The following is a 23,812-nucleotide window of genomic DNA, read 5'->3' as shown; positions in this document are numbered from 1 at the left end:
GCTCCACGGCCATCGGGACCAGTCAGCCCTCGTAGCATCCCTCTGTGACTTTTGTGATTGGTACTCAAAACGTACCACTGAAGATTATCTAGGGGTTTTCTTAAAATCAACTCATGTTTACTTAGATTTATGTTAAAAAACTTTACCACTGTTACACTGTCATTAGTAATTATTTTTTTCTAACGTAGCATATAAACACACGGCTATTAAAGTAAAACACGCGGGTCTGAATACTGCTGGAAATCAGCTCCTGCGACACCGGCTGCACACTGTGGGAAACTGTTCCCACCCAGAATGTTCCTACTGAGCAGCTGCTCTGAGCGTGCGTAATGCTGGGAGCTGGGGGTGGGGGCACACCCGTACCCCCCTGCCCCCCTGCCCCCGGGCGAAACAGCTTGGCAGGGGTGCGGAAGTGGCTGGCTAGCAGACCCAAGCTGGTCCCTGAGGGTGTGACAGCTCACGGGGACCGCCGGATGCAGTGACCGCGTGACATAAAGCTCCTGACGGGAAGAAAATTCAGAAACCAGAGCTTGTACTACGGTTCGAATTTTTGACACATTTACCCAAGAAAAGGAAGTGCGACGCACAGCAAGGTCACCCGGCGGATGGCCAGCTGTTCGGGTAGCTGTCTCAGTCGTGGCCGGCCCGGGCACCAAGCATAAGGGTCTAAAGCCTAATAAGGAAGGAGATACTTACCTTCTCTGCATGATCGTCGGAAAGTCAAAGTCGAATCGATTTCATTCTTAATCTTGATTAAAGCATCCAACACCATAGGACCACATCTGACCAAAAACAATAAGACACTCCAGTCGTACTGATGGGAAGTCCAATGTACCTACACTTCATTATTATAATATGACCTGACACGTCTGTGTATATTAGCTGCTCTTACCCTTTTGGCTTTCTGAGGTCATATTCAGGAATTTTTCCATCGTTCTATTTTTGTGTATTCTTACACATTGTAAGTCCTGCAGAGTCACACTGCGTATACATTTCTAGGAAAAGGAAAGCTGAAGGAGCAGAGAGAGAGCCCCCTTACTCCAAAGCACTGCGAGTGCCCATGCGTGAGGGGGCAGTGGGGTGAGAGGAAGGGCAGTAGCACAGGGCTTGGAACTTGGGGCGCAGGCCTGGCGTCTGAGAACCTGGTCAGAACCCTGGCTTGGCCACTCGCCAGGTTCTTGGCAAACCGCTTCATCAGCTTCCCACCTACGAAGCAGAGGCAGCCCCTACATCTCACGGGACCGCTGCAGGTGAATTAACACACAGGACAGTCAAACAGAGTGCCTGCCACATCCGCTCAGTGTAACTGTGATCATCATCGTGCAGAGGCTGCAGTTGTATGAACGGTTCACTCTCCCTGAGCCTGTTTCCCTGTCAAATGGAACCAAAACTTAAATCGCAGGATTATTACAAAGATGAAATAAAAGCATGCGACTTTCACAGTATCTGGCACAGTCACGTGCTCAACAAACCTATTTCCTGGTTGTCACGCCCATGCCTCCCAGTCCTGCTCTATGCATGGGATTTTAAAAAATATGCCCCGCCCCGATATCCTTTAGCATTATCCAGATTTCTTTTTTTTCTACTTTATTGAGCTATAATTGCCATATGACATGCAAATTTAAGGTGCACAGCATGATAGCGTAGCACATAATTTAATATACGTATATACTGGGGCGCGTGGGTGGCTCAGTTAAGCGTCGGACTCTTGATTTCAGCTCGGGTCTTGATCTCATGGTTTGTGAGTTTGAGCCCTGCGTTGGGCTCTGTGCCGACAACCCAGAGCCTGCTTGAGATTCTCTGTCTCTACCTGCCCGCCCTCAAAATAAATAAACTTAAAAAAAAAAGCGCCCCTAGGTACATATGGTAAAATGATCACAACAAGATTAGTTAACAGGGCCGCATTATCTGTATTTCTATCAGCAAGATGCAAGTACCCTTTTCACCCTATCTTTGCTAACACTGGGAACCACCCTTTGAAAACCTCTGCTATTTTGAGAATGGAGAAGTATTATCGTTTTAATCTGAGATCTTTGAGTATTTCAGTGGTTGAGTATCTGTCATAAAGCCATTGATGTGTCTTCACGCTCCAGCTGCTTATTGGAAGTGTGCTGTGCCAGGTTCCACGCTGGCTGCTGGACATACACCAGAGAACAGATGAAAACCCTGCCCGCGAGGCACCTTCATTCTAGTCGACTATGCTACAGACTCGGTCCACCCATGTTCTTTGCCTCTTTGTTTAGGAGATCTTAGGAATTGTTTTTAAAGGAAAAAATCTTTTTTAAAGCTCCAAAACTCATCATTCCCAGTACTTCACTTCTGACACTCCTGGTCACCAGGCGTGTGGTTTCCGGAACCGAGCAATCCTGCAACCCCAGCTGGGTGTCCCCACAGTGTAACTCAATCTGGCCCCACCACCACTGGCCGGTGACAGCATCAGATCCCACAGTTGAAGGGCTTGGTCCCAGCCCCCATCCCCACCGTCCTCGGACACCCGCTGCCCGCTGCAAGCTCGGGCTGGAAGACTGGCTGTGGATCAGAGATTCTCATGATCCCCTCCCTTGGGTTTGACAGTTGCTAGAGCAGCTTACAGAACTTGGATAAACAGGTAATTTACTAGGTTCTGATTTAGTAGAATGGCCAAGTGGAAGAGGTGCACAGGGCAAGGTGCCCAGGAAGGGGAGCAGAGCTTCCGTGCCCTCTCCCTGCACCTGCACGAGTTCACGCACCCAGACTCTCTGAACCCCACAATCCGGGTCCTTTCATGGAGGCTTCACGGCACAGGCATGATTGATTACATGGTGCTGCTGGTCGGTGGTTTGACCTCTAACCTCTCTTCCCTCTCAGGTCAAGGGGTAGGGCAGAGGGTTCCAACAGTCTAAACACAGGGTTGGTTCCCTAGTAATCAGCCCCCACCCCAACCTGTGGTTATCTAGACTTCTAGAAACCACCTCTTTAGAGTAAACTCAGGTGGCTGAAAGGGGCTTGTCATGAATAAAAAATACAAGCCCATTGCACCTTCAGTATTTATCCGGAGCTATTTCAGGAACTGGGAACAAAACCAAAACTATTATAAACAAAAGATGACCCTATAGCTCTTATCACTTTGGATCACAAGGGTTTTAGGAGCCAGAAACCCTGGAAAAGGCCAAATTTATACCACCAATCTATTCTATCAGTGGCGAATCCTGCCCCTCCCTCACCTCCAGCCCATAACCAGCAATTGGCTATTTGACTTCTAATTTTGGTAATGGAACTTTTAAACCACACAGATTTAAATGCTTACATGTTACAGTTGACCACCCTTTCCCCTTATGATACTATCACTATTTTTAATGTATGTATGTATTTATAAAATTTTATTTTTTAATAATCTCTATACCCAATATGGGGCTTGAACTCATAATTCCAAGATCAAGAGTCACACACTCCTCTGCCTGAGCCAGCCAGGGCCCCAGTACTATCAATTTTAAATCTAAAAAGATTAAACCCCTTCCTGACGTTTCAAGACTAGAATTTTCCTCTAGATTTTACATTAAAAAAAAAAATGTGTATTTATTTTTGACAGAGAGAGAGAGAGAGAGAGAGCGCACGCGAGTGCACACGAGCAGGGGAGGGGCTTGAACTTATGAACTGTGAGATCATGACCTGAGCTGAGGTTGGAAGCTTAACTGAGCCACCCAGGCACCCCATGCATTTTAAAATTATTCCCCCCAAATTACAAAAACTGCTAATCAATTGCCCCAAATCACTGACTAAACCTTCTTTTGCTTCTGATTCATGGTACTTCCTTCTGGTATTCTGTAACAGAATTTCACTGAAGTAGAGTTTATTTTGCAACTTAAAAAAATTCAAATGATCTGTCTATTCTTGTCCTGGCATGTTTTAAATGGCAGCAATCCTCTTTATTTTTACAAAAATTTCAAATATCAAGTTAAAAAGCCAAAGCCCTCCCTTCAAGTGATCTCTCCTGCTAAATTTCATAATAGCTAGGGACTGTTAAAGAGTTTGGTATATTTTTCTCACACCTAAAAAAAGCAATATATATAATAACACCTTGCTTTTTTCATTCAACATCTCCAATAAAGGACAGTAATCACCTGTTTTCCTATGGAAGGACCCTTAGCTTGCTTAAATCCTCCTCTATCATATACAATGATGCAAATAACATTTTTACATAGAAATCAAGATTTTTTTGGCTATTCTGTGTCCCTTACATTTCCATAGACATTTTAGGATCTGCTTGTCAATTTCTGCAAAAATGACTGGTGGGCTTTTGACAGTAATTGTGTTGAATCTGTAAATCAATTTAGGGGTGCAGTGCCACCTTAAAAAGATTGTTTTCCAGGGGCGCCTGGTTGGCTCAGTTGGAGGAGTATGTGACTCAGTCTTGTGAGTTTGAGCCCCACGTTGGGCGGAGACTACTTAAAAAAATTGTTTTCCAGCCCTTAAACATGGGATGTCTTTCCATTTATCTAAGTCTTTAATTTCTTTCCTTTTTTTCTTCCCCCCCATTTGAGAGTGAACAGGGCAAAGAGAGAGAGTGAATCTTTTTTTTTTTTTTTTTTTTAGCATTTACTTATTTTTGAGACAGAGAGAGAGAGAGCATGAACAGGGGAGGGTCAGAGAAAGAGGGAGACACAGAATCTGAAACAGGCTCCAGGCTCTGAGCTGTCAGCACAGAGCCCGATGCGGGGCTCGAACCCACGGACCGCGAGATCATGACCTGAGCCGAAGTCGGCCGCTTAACCGACTGAGCCACCCAGGCGCCCCAGGGAGAGTGAATCTTAAGCAGGCTCCACACTCAAGTGTGTTGCCCAATGTGGGGCTTGATCCCTTGACCTGGGGATCATGACTGGAGCCATAATCAAGAACTGGGACACTTGGGGCACCCAGGGTGGCTCAGTCGGTGAAGCATCTGACTCTTGATTTTTAGTTCAGGTCATGATCTCACAGCCTGAGCTGGAGCCCTGCAATGGGCTCTGCACTGACAGTGAGGAGCCTGCTTGGGATTCTTGCTCTTTCTGCCCCTCCCCCACTTGCATTCTCTTTCTCTAATAAGGGTTAAAAAAAAAGGAATGTATAATACCATCTTAAAAAAAAAAAAAGGGTCGGATGCTCAACAGACTGCACCAGCCAGTTGCCCCTAGGTTTTTAATTTCTTGTCACCGATGTTTTATAGTTCTCAGCGTACAAGTCTTGCATTTCTTTTGCTAAGTTGGATCCTCAGCATTTTATTCTTTTTCATGTTATTGTAAATGGAACCATTTTCTTATTTAAGGACTGTTCACGACTAGTTTATAGAAATACAACTGATTTTTATATACTGATCTTATATCCTCGCTGAACTAGTTTATTAGATCTAATAGTTTCTTGGTGTGGATTTGTTAAGATTTTCTATATACAAGGTCATGTCAACTATGAAGAGTTTCCTTCTTCCTTTTCAATTTGCTCTATTTTCTCTTGCCTAATTTCCTTGGTTAGAACCTCCAATAAAATTCTATAATGGCTGATGCTAGTAAAAAAAAAAAAAACCAAAAAAACCCTTTTTGCATGACCTTGTACCATGCAACCTTGCTAAATTTACTTATGTCCTTGTAGTTTTGTAGATTCCCTGGAATTTTCTTTTTTTTTTTGGTAGATTCCCTCAAATTTTCTATGTAAGCAATGATGTTATTTGTCACTGGTGACAGTTTTATTTCCTCCTTTCCAAATTTCATGCCCTTTATTTTTAACTTGCCCTTAATGCACTTGTTCAAATGTCATGTAGAACACTCAACAGAAGTGGAGTGGACACCCCTGCTATGCTCCTTGTGGGCAGAGCACTAACTATTTCATAGTGAGCTGTCGATTTTCCACAGATGCTCTTTATCTAGTCGAGGAAGCTCCCCCTCTTTTTTCAAGTGTGCAGACTTCTGGTTTTTCTCCTTTATCTTGTTACTATGGTGAATGACACGGACTGATTTTCCAATTTTCCTAAATGTTTACTTACTTTGATAGAGAGGTGGGGGTGGGAGTGGGAACTGTGAGCAGGGAGGGGCAGAGAGGAGAGAATCTCAAACAGGCTCCACACCCAGCTCGGACCCTGAAGGCTGGTGTGGACTCCATTTCACAAACAGTGAGATCATGACCTGAGCTGAAATCAAGAGTTGGACACTTAACCAACTGAGCCACCCAGGCACCCATGATTTTCCAATGTTAAAACTACTCTGCACCCCTGGGACAAGCCCAAACTTGGTTATTAAGGCATTATCCTTTTCTTATAGATGGTTAGATTTGATCTGCTGAAATCTTGAGAATTTTTGTGTCTATGTTCATGAAAGATACCAATCTATATCCTTCCTTTTTATAATGAGACGTCTCCATTAGATTTTGGAATCAGGTTTTGATGGCCTCCTAAAATGAACTGGGAAGTGATTATTCCTTGTTTATTTTCTAAAAGGATGTAACAGGCATTAGGAGTTTTCTTAAATGTTTCATGATTCATCAGTGAAGCCACCTGGGCCTGGAGTTTTCTTCATGAAAAGGTTTTTGACAACGCATCTCATATCTATAGTGAATACAGAACTATTCATATTTTCTTTTTATTTGAGAGAGAGACAGAGAGAGAGCGTGCGCATGAGAAGGGGAGAGGGACAGAAGGAGAGAGAATCTTAAGCACACTCCACACTCAGCATGGAGCGCAACATGGGGCTTGATCCCAGGACACTGGGATCATGACCTGAGTCAAAATCAAGAGTCAGATGCTCAACCGAGCTATCCAGGTGCCCCCTGTTACTGTGTTCTATTTGAATTCCATTGTGGTCAGAGAATACACTCTAGAAGATCCTAATTTTTTGGAATTTACTGAGATTTGTTTTATGGCCCAGCATCACAGTGAATGTTCCCTGCACACTTGATAAGAACATGTATTTTACAACTGTTTGGCGTGGTGTCTCAAAAGTATTAATTAGATCAAGATGACTGATAATGTTCAGATGATCTGTCTTTAGTTAAAAAAAATTTTATTTTTAAATTATGTAAAAATTCTTAAGGTTTATTTATTTATTTTGAGAGAGAGAGAGAGAGCGCGCGCGCGCGCGTGTGCGCTCAAGAGAGAGCACGTGTGGGAGCAGGGGAGAGGCAAAGAGACAGGGAGAGAGAATCCCAAGCAGCCTGTGCGCCATCAGCACGGAGCCTGATGTGGGCTCGAACTCACAAACTGAGATCTTAACCTGAGCCGAAACCAAGAAATCAAGAGTTGGGCACTTAATCCACTGAGCCACCCAGACATCCCTTTCCTTTTTTTTTTTTTTTTTTTTTTAAAGAGACAGCATGAGCGTGTGAGCAGGGGAGGGGCAGACTGAGAGGGAGAATCTTCAGCAGGCTCCATGCTCAGCATGGAGCCTGACTCAGGGCTCGATCTCAGGACCCTGGGATCATGACCTGAGCCAAAAACCAAGGGTTGGACGCTTAACCGAATGAGCCACCCAGGTGCCCCATGCCAGTAAGATCTTTAAATTTTACTTAGTTGAGTTTTGTTTTTAACAATATTTAAAGTGTATTTCTTATAAGTAGCATGAAATTGGGTTTTGCTTTTTATCTATTCTGACAGTCTTTGCCTTTTAATTGGAGTGTTTAATGCCTTTAATGATATAATTATTGATGAGGTTGGATTTGGCTCTCTCATTTTACTATTTGTCCCAACATTTTTGCCCTTGTTCTTTCCTTCCTGCTTTAAGTAGCATTTTTAGATGGAGTAAGCAGTTTTGGAATTCCATTTAACTTATATATTGGCTTTTAGCTATCTCACTCTGTGTTTTAATAAATGGTTATTCTAGAATTATAATGTGTCCTTAACTTTTCAACCTATTTCGAGTGAATACTGTACCATTTCATGTACTGTAAGAACCCTCCAACCTTACAGGTCAACCCACTCCCAGCCCTTATGCTGGTCATCACACACATTACATCTGTGTAAGCGGTCTGTTACACAACACGGTATTAGATTGCTAACAGTCATATGTATACTTTAATGGAATTCAGAGGAAAAATGGTTTCCTATTTACCATAGCTAGTGCTTTTCGCTCCTTCTCCTTTCTTCCTTCTCAACAGGCAAGACAACTTCTCACACTGCACTTAGTACAGGTCTTCTGGCTGTGAATTCGTGGATTTTTTATTACCTGAAAATGTCTTCATTCCATCCTCACCATTTTGCGGAGTACAGGATTCTGGCTGACGGTGTTTTTCTTTTAGTAATGAAGCGATGGCGGTTCATGGTCCTTTGGCATCTACAATTATTGAGTAAACAATCATTTGTATCGCTTCCCAGGCTGTAATGTGTTTTATCGTTCCTGCTTTCAAGATTTCCTCTTTCATTCTGATCTTCAGCAACCGGAGTATGATGTTCCTGGGTGTAGTTTTCCTTGTATTTACCTTGTCTGAAGTTCATGCTTCCTGAATGTGTCAATTATGTCTTTCACCAGCCTGGGGATTTCTTGGTCATTAGTTCTTCAAGTATTTTTTTTTGCCCTTTCTCTTTCTCCACTCCTTCTGGGACTCCAATGACATATGTTAAACCTTCTGATATCATTCCAATCTTTTTAGTCTCAAGAACACGTGATTCTTGTTAATGTATTTTCAGGGTCACTGAATCTTCCTGCTGTCTTCAATCTGCTATCCGGTAAATTTTCTATTTCAGATATTGCTGTTTTCAGTTCCAGATTTTCCATTTGGTTCTTTTTACAAGTTTCTATTTCCCTGCTGAGATTTTCTAGCTCGTGAGCATCTTTTCCTTTATCTACGAGCATAGGGATAACTCCTTAAAATCCACATCTAGTTCCAACACCTGGACTGCTCAGGGCTGGGTGGCCTCCATTGTTGGTCTTTCCATTTGAGTATGGGTCAGGTTTCACTGTTTCTTCATATGGTTAGTAATTCTGGACTATGTGCTGGACTTTGTGAATAAATGACGTGGCAACTCTGGATTTTATTGTGTTTCTCTATAGAGTATCGATTTAAAAAAAAATCCTTTTAAAATAATTTTCTATTTTAAGTACACTCCATGCCCAGTGTGGGGCTTAAACTCACGACCCTGGGATCAAGAGCTGCATGCTCTACCGACTGAGCCAGCCAAGGGCCCCTGAGTTGTTTTGTGTTTTTTTTTAAAGCAGTAATTACTATGGGCTGAACTTCAGACTTGGGCAGTTCACAAACAGACTTTGGGGCTCCCCCTCTATGTTTCTTTCCAGGACTGCCCCCTCGTTTACTGGTTACTGTGGTAGTTATACAACATCAAGCTAGTAAGTAAGACTGTGGTTTTACCGTGTTTTTGGCCTTGTACCTCTGCTTCCACTGGGGCTTGCCCTCAGGTCACAGAGTGTAAAACCCAGTAACATTCTGTTCTTCCAAGTGTCAACTCATTCCCAGTGTCTCTGGTCACTCTGCTGTGCCTGTAGGTCATTACTGCTTGTCTTCTGTCCAGAGTTTATAGCTGTTACTTGAGGGTTAGTACGATGAAAGCTACCCTGCCGTAACCGGAGAAGAATGCAATTACTCTTTACGTTTTTTAGCGTCAAAAAATAGTTATGGGGGCACCTGGGTGGCTCAGTCGGTTAAGTGTCCGACTCTTGATTTCGGCTCAGGTCACGATCTCAGGGTTCACGGGATTGAGCCCTGCATCAGGCTCTGCCAACACGGAGCCTGCTTGGGAGTCTCTCTCTCTCTGCCCCTCCCCTGCTTGTGCTCTCTCTCAAAATAAATAAACATTAAAAAGTTAGTTATGAACTTAACTCTTCTGAAGTTTCAGCCACATTCTGTAGGTTTTGATTTGCATTGTTTTTATTCTCCAAGTATCCAACAATATTTGAAATGATTCCTTAATAAAAGTAGTTGTTTAAAAGAGTGCTTTTTAACTTCCAAGTAGTTAGAGTTTTTTGTTTTTAACACGCATTTTACTAATCACTTTTGGTTGTTGGGTATTTGGTAAGTGTCTGTCTGACAAGGTTATATATCAACTAACTCTAGTGCTTAATAGAACTTACATGTTGGTAAAGTCAAAGAAAGCATTTAGAATAGTTTTCAAATCTTTTTTTTTTTTTTGTGCCACGGAAGCTTTTGTTCAAAACACATAAAGTCCTTATTCGTTTACAAATAAAACAGATTATGAAATAGGACAGTTCTGATTACACTGGAGAGGGGAGAGGTGGTGCAGTGGGGAGCTGGGGAGCCCAGCTCACCAGATTTTCTTCCGTTTGGCTGCCTGTGGAGGTCCTCCGGGGTGGAAGATGATGAGAGTGGTTCAGAAAGAGGTGAGGACTCACCCCGCTGTCGCTGGCTTTGAAGACGGGGAGTATGAGCTGCGGGGTGCATGGCCTCTAAAACCTGGGGGCGGCCCTTAGCTTACAGTCAACAAGAAACCAGGGACCTCAGTGTTGCAACCATAAGGAACTGAATTCTGCCAACAGCCCAAGGGAACAGAAAGCGGATTTCCCCAGTCTCCAGAAAGAAACAGGGCCTGCTGACACCTCGACCCATGGTCTGATGACACCTTCCCCAGACTTCTAACCTGCAGAACTGAAAAGTAATAAATCCAGGCGTTTTAAGTCGCTAGGTCTGTGGCACTTTGATATGACAGAAAGACAAATAATACAGAGGTATGGATCTCTGCTACTATTTTAACTGCATCGCTATCTTGTCATATTACCATTCCAGAGACATTTACGGTGTCCTTCCAGCTCTACCAGTACTCCTAGAGACTTGTCATCCTCTGGGGGGGCCCGGGTGGCTCAGTCGGTTAAGTGTCCACCTCTCGATTTCGGCTCAGGCCACGATCTCATGGTTCGGGAGTTCGAGCCCCACGTCGGGCTCTGCGATGACTGTGTGGGGCCTGCTTGTGATTCTCTTTCCATCTCTCTCTGCCCCTCCCCCACTCATGTGCATGTGCTCTCTCTCTCTCTCAGAAAGAAATAAACTTTATTTAAAAAAAAAAGAAATTTGTCATCCTCTGATTTGGGGAAAGGAAAGGAATTTTACAAAAGTTATTCTTGCTGGTATTAATTATCTTTTCGAATCAGGTGCCTACCTCATTCATTTGAAAAAGAGACGATAAATTCCAGGGCCACTGGGTGATCTGTTTTTAAACCTTCCGCGGATGTGAAAAGCAGGTCCCTGACTCGGATCAACAGCTCACCTTCACTTAGCAAACATCTAGCTCTCACAGAGATACTCACTTATTCAAATCAATTTCATAAGTTTGCATACGAGGCTTATCTCCCGTCTTGTCTGGGTCCCATCGGTAGATGGCAAACTTCTTGATTCGGGGAGCTGTGGCTGCCGCTGTCTGTGCCCCCCGGCAGGCCTGAAATCGAAAAGGTTCACAAGAAGGGGGGGAAAAAGCTATTAAAAATGCAAGACAAATCCTACTGTTTAGCTGGTGCTATAAACTACAGCACTGGCTATAAACCCACACGTTACTGTCTTCTTGCAACAGGCATTCAATAGCCATCAAATATTAAGCACCTAGCACGTCACGTACCAGACATGGTGCTGGGGGCTAGTGAAATAGCACTTAACGAAACAGTCTTTACCCTCACGGAACCTACTTTAAGCAAGAGAGAAATTAAATATTTATGATAAAGTATAAAGAGGGAAGAATACAGAAAAGACTTACACTAGTACAAGAGATCAGGGAAGGCCCCATAAATGATAATGAAGCTGAGACTGGGTGAGTAGGGATTCGAGAGTGTTATAAACTGAGGGAACAACACGTGTAGAGGCCTGGATGGGGGAGAGCACAGCACATCTGGGAGAAAAGTCGAATATGAGTCAGGGGGGCTTGAGTAAGGTCGGAGGAGTGGGAAATGTGAGGAAGTCAAGATTCTGATGTTACCCTAAGAGCAATGAGAAGCCAGAACGAATTATCAGGTGGATGACATGATCATTTTTATTTTTGAGAACGATATCACTGGCTACAAAGGAAGAATTGTCAGGCAACACGCGGAGAGACCAGTAGAAAGCTACCGCGGTTGTCAAAACGAGATGCCGGTGTTTCTAGATTAGGTGTCTCCATCAGTCTGGGCTGTTGTAACAAGACATCAAAGACTGGGTGGCTTAAACACGACAAATTTCTCACGGTTCTGGAGGCTGGGAAGTCCAAGATCAAGGTCTCAGGCAGACTTGGTGTCTGACGAAGACCCTCTTCTTGGTTGACAGATGGCCACCTCCTTGCTGTCTCATGTGGCAGAGAGACAGATCTCACGTCTTTTCCCCTTTGTGTAAGGGCACTAATCCCATCGTAAGAGCTCTACCCTCATGACCTCATCTAACCCTGATTCCCTCTCATACGTTCCATCTTTAAATAGCATCATAATGGGGATTAGAGTTTCGACGTTTCAACTTGGGGGAACACGAACGCTCAGCTCACAGCACTGCAGCAGGAAAGACGGTGAAGAATACTGTAAAACAGAACCCATGTAGGGAACTAACCAACACCCGAGTCCTGTTCTCCATGATGATTCTATCCCATCTCCTGGACACTTACATCTCTGCCAGCGGGTCTCACACGGTGAGCTCAGCAACTCCAGAGTGCTACCACCTTAGAGGCTGCTATGAGAGGGTCAGGTTAAGAGGGCTGGTCTCTGGTTAATTCCGTCCTTCACCAGAACAGCTCCCCCATAACATATTTACAAAAAGGGTGCTGTTGCTCAAAAGTTTTATATTTAAATTCACGCTCATTTTTTTTTTTCAAAATTTTTTAATGTTCATTTATTTTTGAGACAGAGAGAGAAAGAGCATGAACGAGGGAGGGTCAGAGAGAGAGGGAGACACAGAATCTGAAGCAGGCTCCGGGCTCTGAGCTATCAGCACAGAGCCTGACGCGGGACTCGAACTCATGGACTGTGAGATCATGACGTGAGCTGAAGTCGGTCGCTTAACCGACTGAGCCACCCAGGCGCCCCAATTCACACTCATTTTTAAGGCCACAATTTATTATTGCCAGGAACTGTAGTAAATGCTTTATACTAATTACTCCACTGAGTCTTTGTATGAGAAAAATGGGGCTCAGCGACCGAGCGATGGGCCCATGATAACACAGCTGACAAGAGGAGTTACGACTGGAACCCAAGTCTGTCTGACCCCAGAGCCGATGCTCCTGAACACTGTACTAGTCATTTGTGAATATTTGGAGGTTTCTTCTTGGCTCTGTCTCCTTTTTATGTCTCAATGCCTTGAGGGCATGTGTATTAGAGTTCTCCAGAGAAACAGAACCAATAGTGTGTCTATCCATATAAATACATGATACATATGAAAGGTATATATACACATATACATATACATAAAAAGAGATTTTTTATGAGAAATTGGCTCACATGATTATAGAGGATAGAAGGTCCCAAGAGCTGCAGTTAGCAAGCGGAGAGCGAGGAGAGCCAATGATGTAAATCTAGTCAAAGCCTGAAGGTCCATGAACCAGGAGAGCAGATGATGTGGTTCTAGGCCAAAGGCCAGCAGGCTTAAGACCCAAGAAGAGTCGATGTTTCAGTTCGAAAGCAGTCAGGCAGGAAGAATTCCTTCTTATTTGGAGGAAGGGGAGCCTTTTGGTCTATTCATGCCTTCAACTGATTGGATAAGGCCCACCTACATCAGGAAGGTCAATCTGCATTACTGGGTCTATTGATTTAAATGTTAACCTCCTCTAAAAACACCCTCACAGAAACACCCAAAATGTCTGACCAGCTATCTGGCCCCCTGTGGCCCAGCTGACACATAAAACTAATCATTCACAGAATGGAACAGGTTCTATTTTGCATCTTCTAGCATACCTGGTCCAGGCCTTTGTGTATAGCATTTCAATTCGTGGTTAGGAAAAATTGAAGACACATGCAAGAAATTATACTGGAATTTAAAATAAAATTAAATAAAAAAAAAAAAAAGAAAAAAGTACAAAGCAAAAATTGAGCATTAGGCAAATGCAAACATGCTGTCCCCATTCCACAGTCCTTGAAGACCTTTCCCTCGAGGTGAACACACAAGGCGGCCACCGCTGGCTCTACCCTGGGAGCAGAGCAGGGATCCTGTCAGTCCAACGGCAGTTAGAAGCTGAGCCCCTGGTCTGTATGCAGAAACACACAGACTATATCCCAGGTCAGCTAACTCTCTTACAAACTGGTAAAAACAGACAAAACTGGGGAGGTTAATGGTGTAATTACAAGAGGTGCGATGGTGTTTCTTACTTGCCGGCAAAAAACGTCCCAAATTAAGTGAGGCTGAAAATATAAACATCAGCTACCAAGAGGAAAAAAGGAAAGATGGGAAGATGAAAGTGAAGGTGAAGAGAAAAGCAGATTTTTCCTTTATCACCAGGCTGGCTAACGTCAGCAATAAAAGGAAAGTCATTTCTACAAAAGAACATCTTCCATTAGGGACTTCCATTTTTTTTTTTTTTTCTTCTTTAGCAGGATTCTATTCCATGCTACTGTATTTTACTTATTCTTTTTTTTTTTTTTAATTTTTTTTTCAACGTTTTTTATTTATTTTTGGGACAGAGAGAGACAGAGCATGAACGGGGGAGGGGCAGAGAGAGAGGGAGACACAGAATCGGAAACAGGCTCCAGGCTCCGAGCCATCAGCCCAGAGCCTGACGCGGGGCTTGAACTCACAGACCGCGAGATTGTGACCTGGCTGAAGTCGGACGCTTAACCGACTGCGCCACCCAGGCGCCCCTATTTTACTTATTCTTAAAAAGCTCTCTGCAGGGCCTGAACTCATGACTCCAAGATTAAGAGTCGCTCCCTTCACCAACTGAGCCAGCCAGGCGTCCCTAGGGACTCCATTTTGTAAAACAGGAACATTTGGCTAACGCCACCTTGTGGCACTTAAGACAAAGTGAAGGAAGTGAAAAGAAAAGATCACTGAAGATACTCCAGCAGGCTTCTGCTTGCTTAGTGCTTCACCTCGTTTTGGTTAGATGATAAAGTCTACTTCATTATGATAAAACTCACCAATTTTAAGTGTACAGTTTGAAGAGTTTTAATAAAGTGTATAACTGCTACCATAATTATGACGGCACACTTCCACCTAGAAAGTTCTCTAGTGTTCCTTTACAATCAGTGCCCACTCCCTCCCCCTTGCAACTGATCTGCTTTCTATCACTACAGATTTTTTTTACAGAATTTCATTTTTTAAAATATTTATTAATTTTTGAGAGAGAAGAACGAGAAGGGGAGGGGCAAAGACAGGGGACAGAAGATCCAAAGTGGGCCCTGCGGTAACAGCAGAGAGTCTGATGTAGGGCTCAAACTCATGATCCGCGAGATCCTGACCTGAGCTGAAGTCATACAATTAACCCACTGAGCCACCCAGGCACCCCTGCCCCCTTTTACAGAATTTCATATAAATGCAATCAGACAGTGCATCCTGGGTCTAGCTTTTACCACCTAATATAATGCTTCTGGATTTCCCTCATGCTGTCGCATATATCCAGTCTGTTGCTTTGTTAAAAAATTAAACTTTCCATTCTGAGATATAAAATCGCATGCATTTTTAAGAATTAATAATGAGACCCCCTCACACCCTTTACTCAATTTCCCCCAATGAAAACAGTCCCGATCTATAGCACCATCTCAAAACATCAGCACTGATATATCAACGGTCAAGACACAGAGCATTCCCACCCCCGAAAAGACCCCTGGGATTGCTTTATCAAAGCCACTCCCCTCATACCTCCCCACTCAGTCTCTCACTCCTGTAATTTTGTTATCTCAACAATGTTATATAAATGGAATCATCTAGTATGGAACCTTTTGATTGGTTTTTCTCCATTCAGCAGCATTCTCTGGAGATTCATCCGAGTTGTGTGCGCGTCAACAGTAGTTTCTTTTTACTACCGAGTAGTGCTGCATGGTTTGCCCAGCCATTCTCCCACTAGAGGACCTCAGGGCTGTTTCCAGTTTTTGGCTATTACGAATGAAATTATAACGAGTACGTGTGAACATATCTCCACTTCTCTGGGATACATAAATGCCCAGGAAGGTAACTCCTGGATTCCAGGACAGTTGCATATCTCGTTTTTTTTTTACAAAATAACCAAATTATTTCCCAGACTGGGTGGCTGCCTTGCCTGTGGTAGGTGGTAGAGAGAGGGAGAAAAATAAAATGCATTTAAAAAAATATCTAACTCCTTAAAAAAGAAACTTTTTTTTTTTAAACACTAAAATATTGGTAAAGCTTGGACTTTCAAAAAAACTTGGGACTTTGAGGTTGTCAATTACAGCTTCGTGGCCGTGAAGCCTGATTTAAAAGTACTGTCTGAGGGCAACAGGCATCCAGCCGTATCAAGCTTGGTCTCATTCCCACAAAACCTGCCAAAGGTGACCGTGGATTCGTGCAACGGGTCCTCACCTTAACAACTCTTTCTAATACGTATGTCTGCTTCATATCCACTCTACAAAACTACAAAGGTCTAGACTTGATCATGCAGATCTTCCCAAAAGTGATTAGGTTTTTTAGACATCATTTACGAAGTCTTATCTTGTGAACGATGTGAGCAAGAAACCACAAGGGTGCATCACAACAGAGCACCATGAGGAACCCCAAATGTAAGTTTTTGGGGTGTCCCAAAACATAACTCATTCTTTAAAAAACACCTAATTTAAGTTTATTTTGAGTTAAAAACATGTTTTACACAACACTTGGAGGGATAATGGGGGGGGGGGGCGGCTAACAGGAATGAGGAGAGAAGATGCAAAAAATAAAAATTACCAGAGGTGGTTGTGGTTCTAAACTGAAGGAGTTTGCTTGTCTTGAGCTGCACTAAGAGTTAATCCACAGGATTATGGCAGCTGTGATAAGAACAAATACATTTATGCAATAGAGAAACGTGAACATTTGTTATGTCGGTGTTCTAGTAGAAGTAAAAAAAAAAAAAAATAATGGCTTTCATTCACTGAGCCCCTACCGTGTAAGAAATGTTGTACTAAATTGTCTCTAATCTTTATAACATCTCTACAAAGGGAAGTTTTATTATTCTCATTAAAAAATTAAAATGGGGCTCCTGGGTGGCTCAGTTGGTTAAATGTCCAACTCTTGATTTTGGCTCAGGTCATGATCTCAGGGTTGTGGGATTGAGCCCCAAGTCTGGCTCCGTGCTGAGTGTGGAGCCTGTTTGGGATTCTTTCTCTCTCCCTCTGCCCCTCTCCCTGCTCATTCTCTCTCTAAAATAAAAATAAAAAATAGGGGCTCCTGGGTGGCTCAGTTGGTTAAGTGTCCGACTTCGGCTCAGGTCATGATCTCAAGGTGTTGGAGTTTGAGCCCTGTGTTGGGCTCTGTGCCAACAGTTCAGAGCCTGGAGCCTGTTTCGGATTCTGTGTCTCCCTCTCTCTCTGCTCCCTCCCCGCTCATGCTCTGTCTCTATCTCTCAAAAGTAAATAAACGTAAAAAATAAAAATAAAAATAAAAAGTAAAATAAAAATCATAGACCAAAAGAGCCAGGATTCAAACACAGGTTTCTTTGTTTTTGTTTTTAATCTCCAAAGCCCGACCTTTTACCCATTATACATGTGGCGAAAATGCAAATCCAATACTGAAGAGCACAAAGATAATTCCTTTCCTCAAACAAATCCAAGGGACACTGAATTCATACAATTAGTAAGATCTTGCGCAGTAGCTGGCCCAGACACACTCATTTATTTGTTCGATAAATAATTACAGAGTGGCTAATATGTTCCAAGGGCTGTTCTAGGCCCTGGGGATCAGGGCAAAACACACACACACTCTGATCCTTATGGAGCTTATGGTGACTGGAGACACATACAAATAAGATCTATAGTAATGTCAGGGGGTGATAAGTACAATGCAGAGGGTGGCCAGGGAACTCTTCACTGAAAAGGTGACAGCTAAGCAAAGACCTGAAAGGTGAGTAAGTAAGCCATACCCAACTCAGGGGAAGAGCAAATTGGGCAGAGGGGACACTGAGCCCAAATCTTGAGGTGAAAATGTGTTTGAGGAGCAACAAGGCAGTCAGTGTAGTCGAGAATGGAGTGAGCTACAGGGGCAGGAATGGGGGAGGAGATCGGGAAGTTAATGGGACAGCCAGATCACATAGGATCCTGTAAGGTTCTTTTTTTTTTTTTTTAAAAACATTTATTTATTTATTTTTGAGAGACAGAGAGGGGCAGAGCATGAGCAGGGGAGGGGCAGAGAGAGAGGGAGACGCAGAATCTGGAAGCAGGTTCCAGGCTCCGAGCTGTCAGCACCGAGCCCGATGCAGGGCTCGAACCCATGAATCACGAGATCATAACCTGAGCTGAAGCTGGAAGCTTAACGGGCCAAACCACCCAGGCGCCCCCCCCCCCCCCCCCTTTTCTTTTTAAAGTAATCTCTGTGCTGGAACTCATGACCCGGAGATCAACAGTCTCATGCTCTACCGACTGAGCCAGCCAGGTACCCCCTAGCAAATTTCTTTAAATGCACTCAATGAGTTGTATATTTGAGATTCCAACTTTGGAGAATATTCTATCTCTCTCTTTTTAAATTAAGTACACTCTATGCCCAACATGGGCCTTGAACTCATGACCTCAAGATCAAGAGTCGCGTGCAGTACTGAATGAGCCAGCCAGGTGCCCCGACCTTGTAATGGTTTTTGCTTTTACCGTAAGATGAGAAAATACTGGTTTTGAGCAGAGGAGTGACAGAGTCAGATTTAAGCTTTGAAAGGATTATTTTGGTTTGTGTTGAGAATCAAAGATGAAAGTGAGAAAACCACACAAGAATTACAGTATACGGTAATTAGCTAAGGGATGTTGGCAGCTTGAACCAGGCTGGTGGCTGTGGATGGTAAGAAGCGGTAAGTTTTGTTTTGTTTTTGCCTTTTTTTAGAAGTGGTAAGTTTCTGAATACATTTTAAGAAGGAACTGATAGGATTTCCATGCAGACTGGATGTGACAGCGGGGCAAAGAGCAAGGATGACTGCACTTTTTGGCCCAAGCCCCATGGAAGATGGAGGTGCCATCACCTGAGAAGGAAGGACAGAGTGGGGCTGTGTGTGGTGAGGGGTAGGTACTAGGAGCTGGGTTTTGGGCCAACAAAGTTTGTGATGTATTATCAGATATCCAGGTGGATATTAAAAAAAAAATTTTTTTTTAAATGTTTATTTATTTTGAGACAGAGAGAGAGCAATAGGGGTGGGGCAGAGAGAGAGAGAGAGAGAGAGAGCAAGAGAGAGAATCCCAAGCAGGGTCCATGCTGGCAGCACAGAGCCCTCTTTTTTTTTTTTTTTTTTTAAATTTTTTTTTTAACGTTTATTTATTTTTGAGACAGAGAGAGACACAGCATGAACGGGGGAGGGTCAGAGAGAGAGGGAGACACAGAATCCGAAACAGGCTCCAGGCTCTGAGCCGTCAGCCCAGAGCCCGACGCGGGGCTCGAACTCACGGACCGCGAGATCGTGACCTGAGCCGAAGTCGGACGCCCAACCGACTGAGCCACCCAGGCGCCCCACAGAGCCGTCTTTTCTATAGGGGTAGGGAGTATTAATATCTACCTTATAAACTGGAGGGTCAACCTTCTAGCATGGCCCAGAAAATAATTTCTGCTTTTCAATGTTGGCAATATCATCAGTTTCTGATTGGCAGATGGGCATCCTAAGACCTGCCAGTGCTCAGAACAATGAGATACACAAATGAAAGTGGGCAGTACTTGCCCTAACGGAATTCACGATCTAGATGAAGAAATAAGGCAATACAACTGCAGGTAATACATTACAGCTAAACACTTATAGGCAGAACTATGGTTCAGTGCAGACTAATGCATGAAAGGAATTCAGAAGAGCCATATTCTACTGTGTCTTCGAGTCCGCGGAACCTCAACATCACTCAGATAATACACCAAGCTCATTTCGGGACTCTTTTGAGGTGACTTTTGTGGGTATGAATGCACATTCCTACGAGGGGGAATGGACAGGAGGCAGCTCTCTATTTCTCTAGCCTCAGGAGGCCCTGCAACGGCCTCACCTGGAATTATGAAACTGACCTATGAAACCAACCTTCTGCTCAACTCATTCATGAAAGAGGGACCTGAGCTTTGGAACTCGCTCTCACTGGTGGGGCTCTCACAACTTGACTGCTTGCTCAGCAACTATGAAAGGACCTGGTAAACAAGGTCATTACTACTCATTAATGCTCAGCGGATACAAACTTCCAGCTCTGATAGGCAGTCCTCCTTCCCTATCTCCCCTTTTTATAAAGAAAGACTATAAAATGACTCATTCAAGTTCATATACAGCACATTGGAAAGAACTAGCATTTGAAGGCAGGCCGTATGCACTGTGTTATGCAGCCAGGGCTGTATTTAAAATGAGAGAGATTCTCGTGTCAGTGCAAGAATATTTCTGGTTCACCTGTGCCCAGATCTGGGCTAAGAGTTTTTCCCATATTATGTAACAAACAGACAAACAAGCTGGATTTTGGTCTTAGATCTACCACTTTTCAGCTGTGATATTTTGAGCAAGTAAAAAAATTTTCTCTGGGGCCTCAGTTTTGAAACTTCTAAAAAGGAGGTAAGAACTACTATTCGCCCACGTTGCAGGGGTTGTTGAGGAGCTGAGAGGAGGAGACAGACTTCAAAGGGATTTGTAGGGGCACCCGGGGGGGACTTGGTGGGTTAAGTGTTCAACTTCAGCTCAGGTCATGATCTCACAGTCTGTGAGTTCGAGCCCGGCGTCAGGCTCTGTGCTGACAGCTCGGAGCCTGGAGCCTGCTTCAGAATCTGTGGTTCCCTCTCTCTCTGCCCCTGCCCCGCTCATGCTCCATCTTTCTCTGTCTCTCAAAAATAAATGAACGTAAAAAAAGAAAAAAAAAAAGGATTTGTAAATTCTTAGTTCCTTATGTGTGCAATGCCAATTTCCCTTCCCCTTCCAAATAAATCTTCCATTTGGAACGGAGATAATTGTGTAGAGTCCTAATACAAGGGGTGTGGGGAAACTTATCACCGCAAACTGAGTAGTAAATAAGGGCAGCACCAGGCTCAGTTCCTATGGGATCCATGCCAAAACTCTGAGCTTGGTACTGTCGTAAGCCCTTTACAGACAGGGACACTGAGTCAGTGTCATCCGACACTGCTTTAAGGCACCTTTCCCGCAGCCCCCCACCCCCACCGGGAAGGGCCCAGATCCTTCGGGGATCTGATTTGCCTCCATTTTCCCTTTCCTCTGCCCTTTATCAATTCCGGTCCAGTCTCTGTTTACTGAACCCCCAACCCTGCACCCTGGAGGAGAGACCTCGATTCCCAGCTCCCATTTCTCCCACTCCCGCAGCCCTGTGTCTTCCACAGAGGCTAGCTTGAGGACAGAGAACGGGCTTAGAGCCCAAACGTTTGGATTCGAATTCGGCTACAACAGTCACTCGCTTGCCACATGACCTTGGGCACCTCAAGACCCCCCCCCCCCGAATACTTTCCCCTTAGCTTAAAAAAAAAAAAATCGTCTCCGCCCTGATAAACTCCCGGGCTGCGGCGAGGCGCAGAAGGATAACGGACTGGGATGCTCCAGGACCAAACCCGCGCGCGACACAGCGGGAGCGGGTCCTTCCACTCCCTGTGGCCTTGTCCTGTGCTCCCTTGCCCTCCTCCACGGCCCCCTCAGCGCCAGGCTGCCTCCATGACTCTCATGCCTGCCCTCTTCCTCCGGCCCCGCAGCTCACCTGCAGGCAGGCTCCGCCAAGGGCCGTGGCCGGGAACCGGCGCCTCAAGGAGACTCCGACCGCCGCCGCCGCCATCTTGGCTCCTGACGTCAAGCCCCACCCCTTAACCCTGAGGTCGCTCTCCGCCGTCGTCCCGCCGAGCACCGCGGCGCCCAGCCGGCATCCGCCGAGGCCCCGCTAGCCGGGCAGGAGCCGCCGAGTGGGAGGCGGTTCCAGTTTCCCCGGTGGGAGGAGGGAAGGCGGAGAAAGCCAACGCGAGCGTGCGCAGTTGCGGTGTGCGCGGCGCATGCTAATGGGCCTCCCGCCTTCCTAAGGTGACCTTCCCAGAAGGGAGCGGAGTCGGAGAGGGGGGGTGTTGGGACGGCTGGGGCTGAGAGGACGGCGGGGAGGAGCCACCCGATCGGGAGTTCAGTCCGTATTTGGCCCCCTTTTCTTCCTGAAAATTTGTCAGTAGTATCACTCATCTCTTAGTGATGAGCCTAGTGGCTTTGGTCAGACATTTGTCAGACACGGTGTTGTTTGCCTGAGACTGTCCTGGTTTCAGCACGGCTTGCTTAGCCATTTAGCAGCAGAATCCATTGCTTGAACACCTGCTATACGCCTAGCATTGGGATCCATCATCTCACTTAAGACCCAAAACAGTCTTACGGGAGAGGTCTGTGCATGAAGTCTCCACTTTGGGTATCTCAGCTGCCTTCCCCAACCTCTCCGTGGCTCATCCCAGGACCAGCCTCCCTCTGGGGGCTTGATGACCTCAGTCTTCCGAGTCACATGGTCTCCTGGGTCACCTGGGGCGTTTATGCAGGTAGTTAGCTTTCCAGGTACTTGTGTTTGTCAGGAATGATGTTTCCCTTCTCTGCCTGCTTGTTTGTGACATACGAAGGGCATCTTTTCGTAGTCGTTGGTTTCCTCTCACAGCTCATGTAGATGCGGCTGGGGAAATTAAGATGGCCAGGCAAATTGGTTTGTTGGGGCTAAGTTTCTGGAGCCCTGGGCTGGAACCAGCCAGCTACACTGCTGTCTGATCTCATTAAAGGAGGTGTGTAGTGAGGTCACAAGAAACAGCCTGGACCCCTGGGTCTAACCTTGAATCTTCTCAAGGCTGTGTGACCTTGAACAAGTCCCTCCCCATCTCTGGCCTATAGTTTCCTTGCCTGTAGCATCAGGGTGTTGGGCCAGCTGATTTAGGGTTCTGGGATTCATGTGACTGTCTTGGGGCGCTGTCTTGGCGGTGACTATTGACAAGGCTGAGGTCACCTTGGCTTTCCACTGGGGCTGACCCAGCACTGGAATAGGGCTTCTCCAAGTCTGCCCCAGGGCCTCTTGGGCCACCCAACCTGGATGGAATCATGGGAAGATTATCACCCTCTCTCTAACTCCTCCTGGCTGAATCGTCTTCTGAGATGAAGGGAGAGCATCCTCTCCCTCTAAGGAACGTGTTCCTAAAGAATGGGGCCCATTGGCATTTTCATGACTCTTGTCTCCAAGGTCGATGCTACTCCTAGATAAGTGATAACTCTTTTACTGTACCCAGGTCACCTTGGAAAGAGCCATCTGAGGCCAGCAGAAGTGAGACCTTGATTTATGGAGGGGTTCCTGGTGCCAATGGGCCCACGCGCCCTGCAGTCACATCGTTCCTGGGCTTCATGGGGATTTGGGGAGCTCAGAGTTATGGAGGAACAAATTCCTGGGAGGCTGCACCTCCGCCCTGAACTTTGGGATTCCAGAAAGGCACAGCTGCACGGCTTAGAGGTTTTCATGGCCAGCTCCTGACAGATCTTCCCAAGGTGTCCTCATGGTGAGAACCAAGGTTTTTTTCTTTTCAGTTTCCATTTGTCTAGTGAGTGAAGTATGGCTTTTCAACAGTTGGCTAGTCACTTTAAGTTTATGCGGAACCTCATCGCTTACAAATGTGTTTACATAAACAGTCTGCTTCGTCCTCATAACAACCCTTCCAGTTGGAATAACTCCTCCCCCTCCCCCCCGCCCCCATTTTACAGACTTTCTTAGTCTTTGGGTAATGAGAAAGGTGAGCAATCTGGGGTGAGAATCTTGCATCAGGAGTGCTTTCTTTCCCAAGGGCTGGAAATCCACTCGAGAGTTAAAAATTAAACCCCAAGAGCATCGTGTTGTATCCA

General features: G+C 45.0%; 1 protein-coding gene across 1 annotated transcript in view; it reads right to left on the bottom strand.

The window, feature by feature from the left end:
- Positions 1-21,778, bottom strand: part of SDHB (succinate dehydrogenase complex iron sulfur subunit B) — a 30,825-nt gene extending 9,047 nt beyond the window's left edge. The window contains exons 1-3 of the mRNA XM_049617979.1: positions 21,675-21,778; positions 11,211-11,338; positions 697-782 (exon numbers count right to left, since the gene is read on the bottom strand). Of these exons, the coding sequence (XP_049473936.1) occupies positions 697-782; positions 11,211-11,338; positions 21,675-21,749 (289 nt within the window). The 5' untranslated portion in view covers positions 21,750-21,778. The remainder of the gene's footprint in view (positions 1-696; positions 783-11,210; positions 11,339-21,674) is intronic.
- Between the last annotated feature and the right edge of the window lie 2,034 nt (positions 21,779-23,812).

Source organism: Panthera uncia (genome assembly GCF_023721935.1).
Source record: "Panthera uncia isolate 11264 chromosome C1 unlocalized genomic scaffold, Puncia_PCG_1.0 HiC_scaffold_4, whole genome shotgun sequence".
NCBI classification, from domain to species: Eukaryota; Metazoa; Chordata; class Mammalia; order Carnivora; family Felidae; genus Panthera; species Panthera uncia.
Note: the sequence above shows the minus strand (reverse complement) of the source record. Positions and strands in the feature narration are given on the sequence as shown.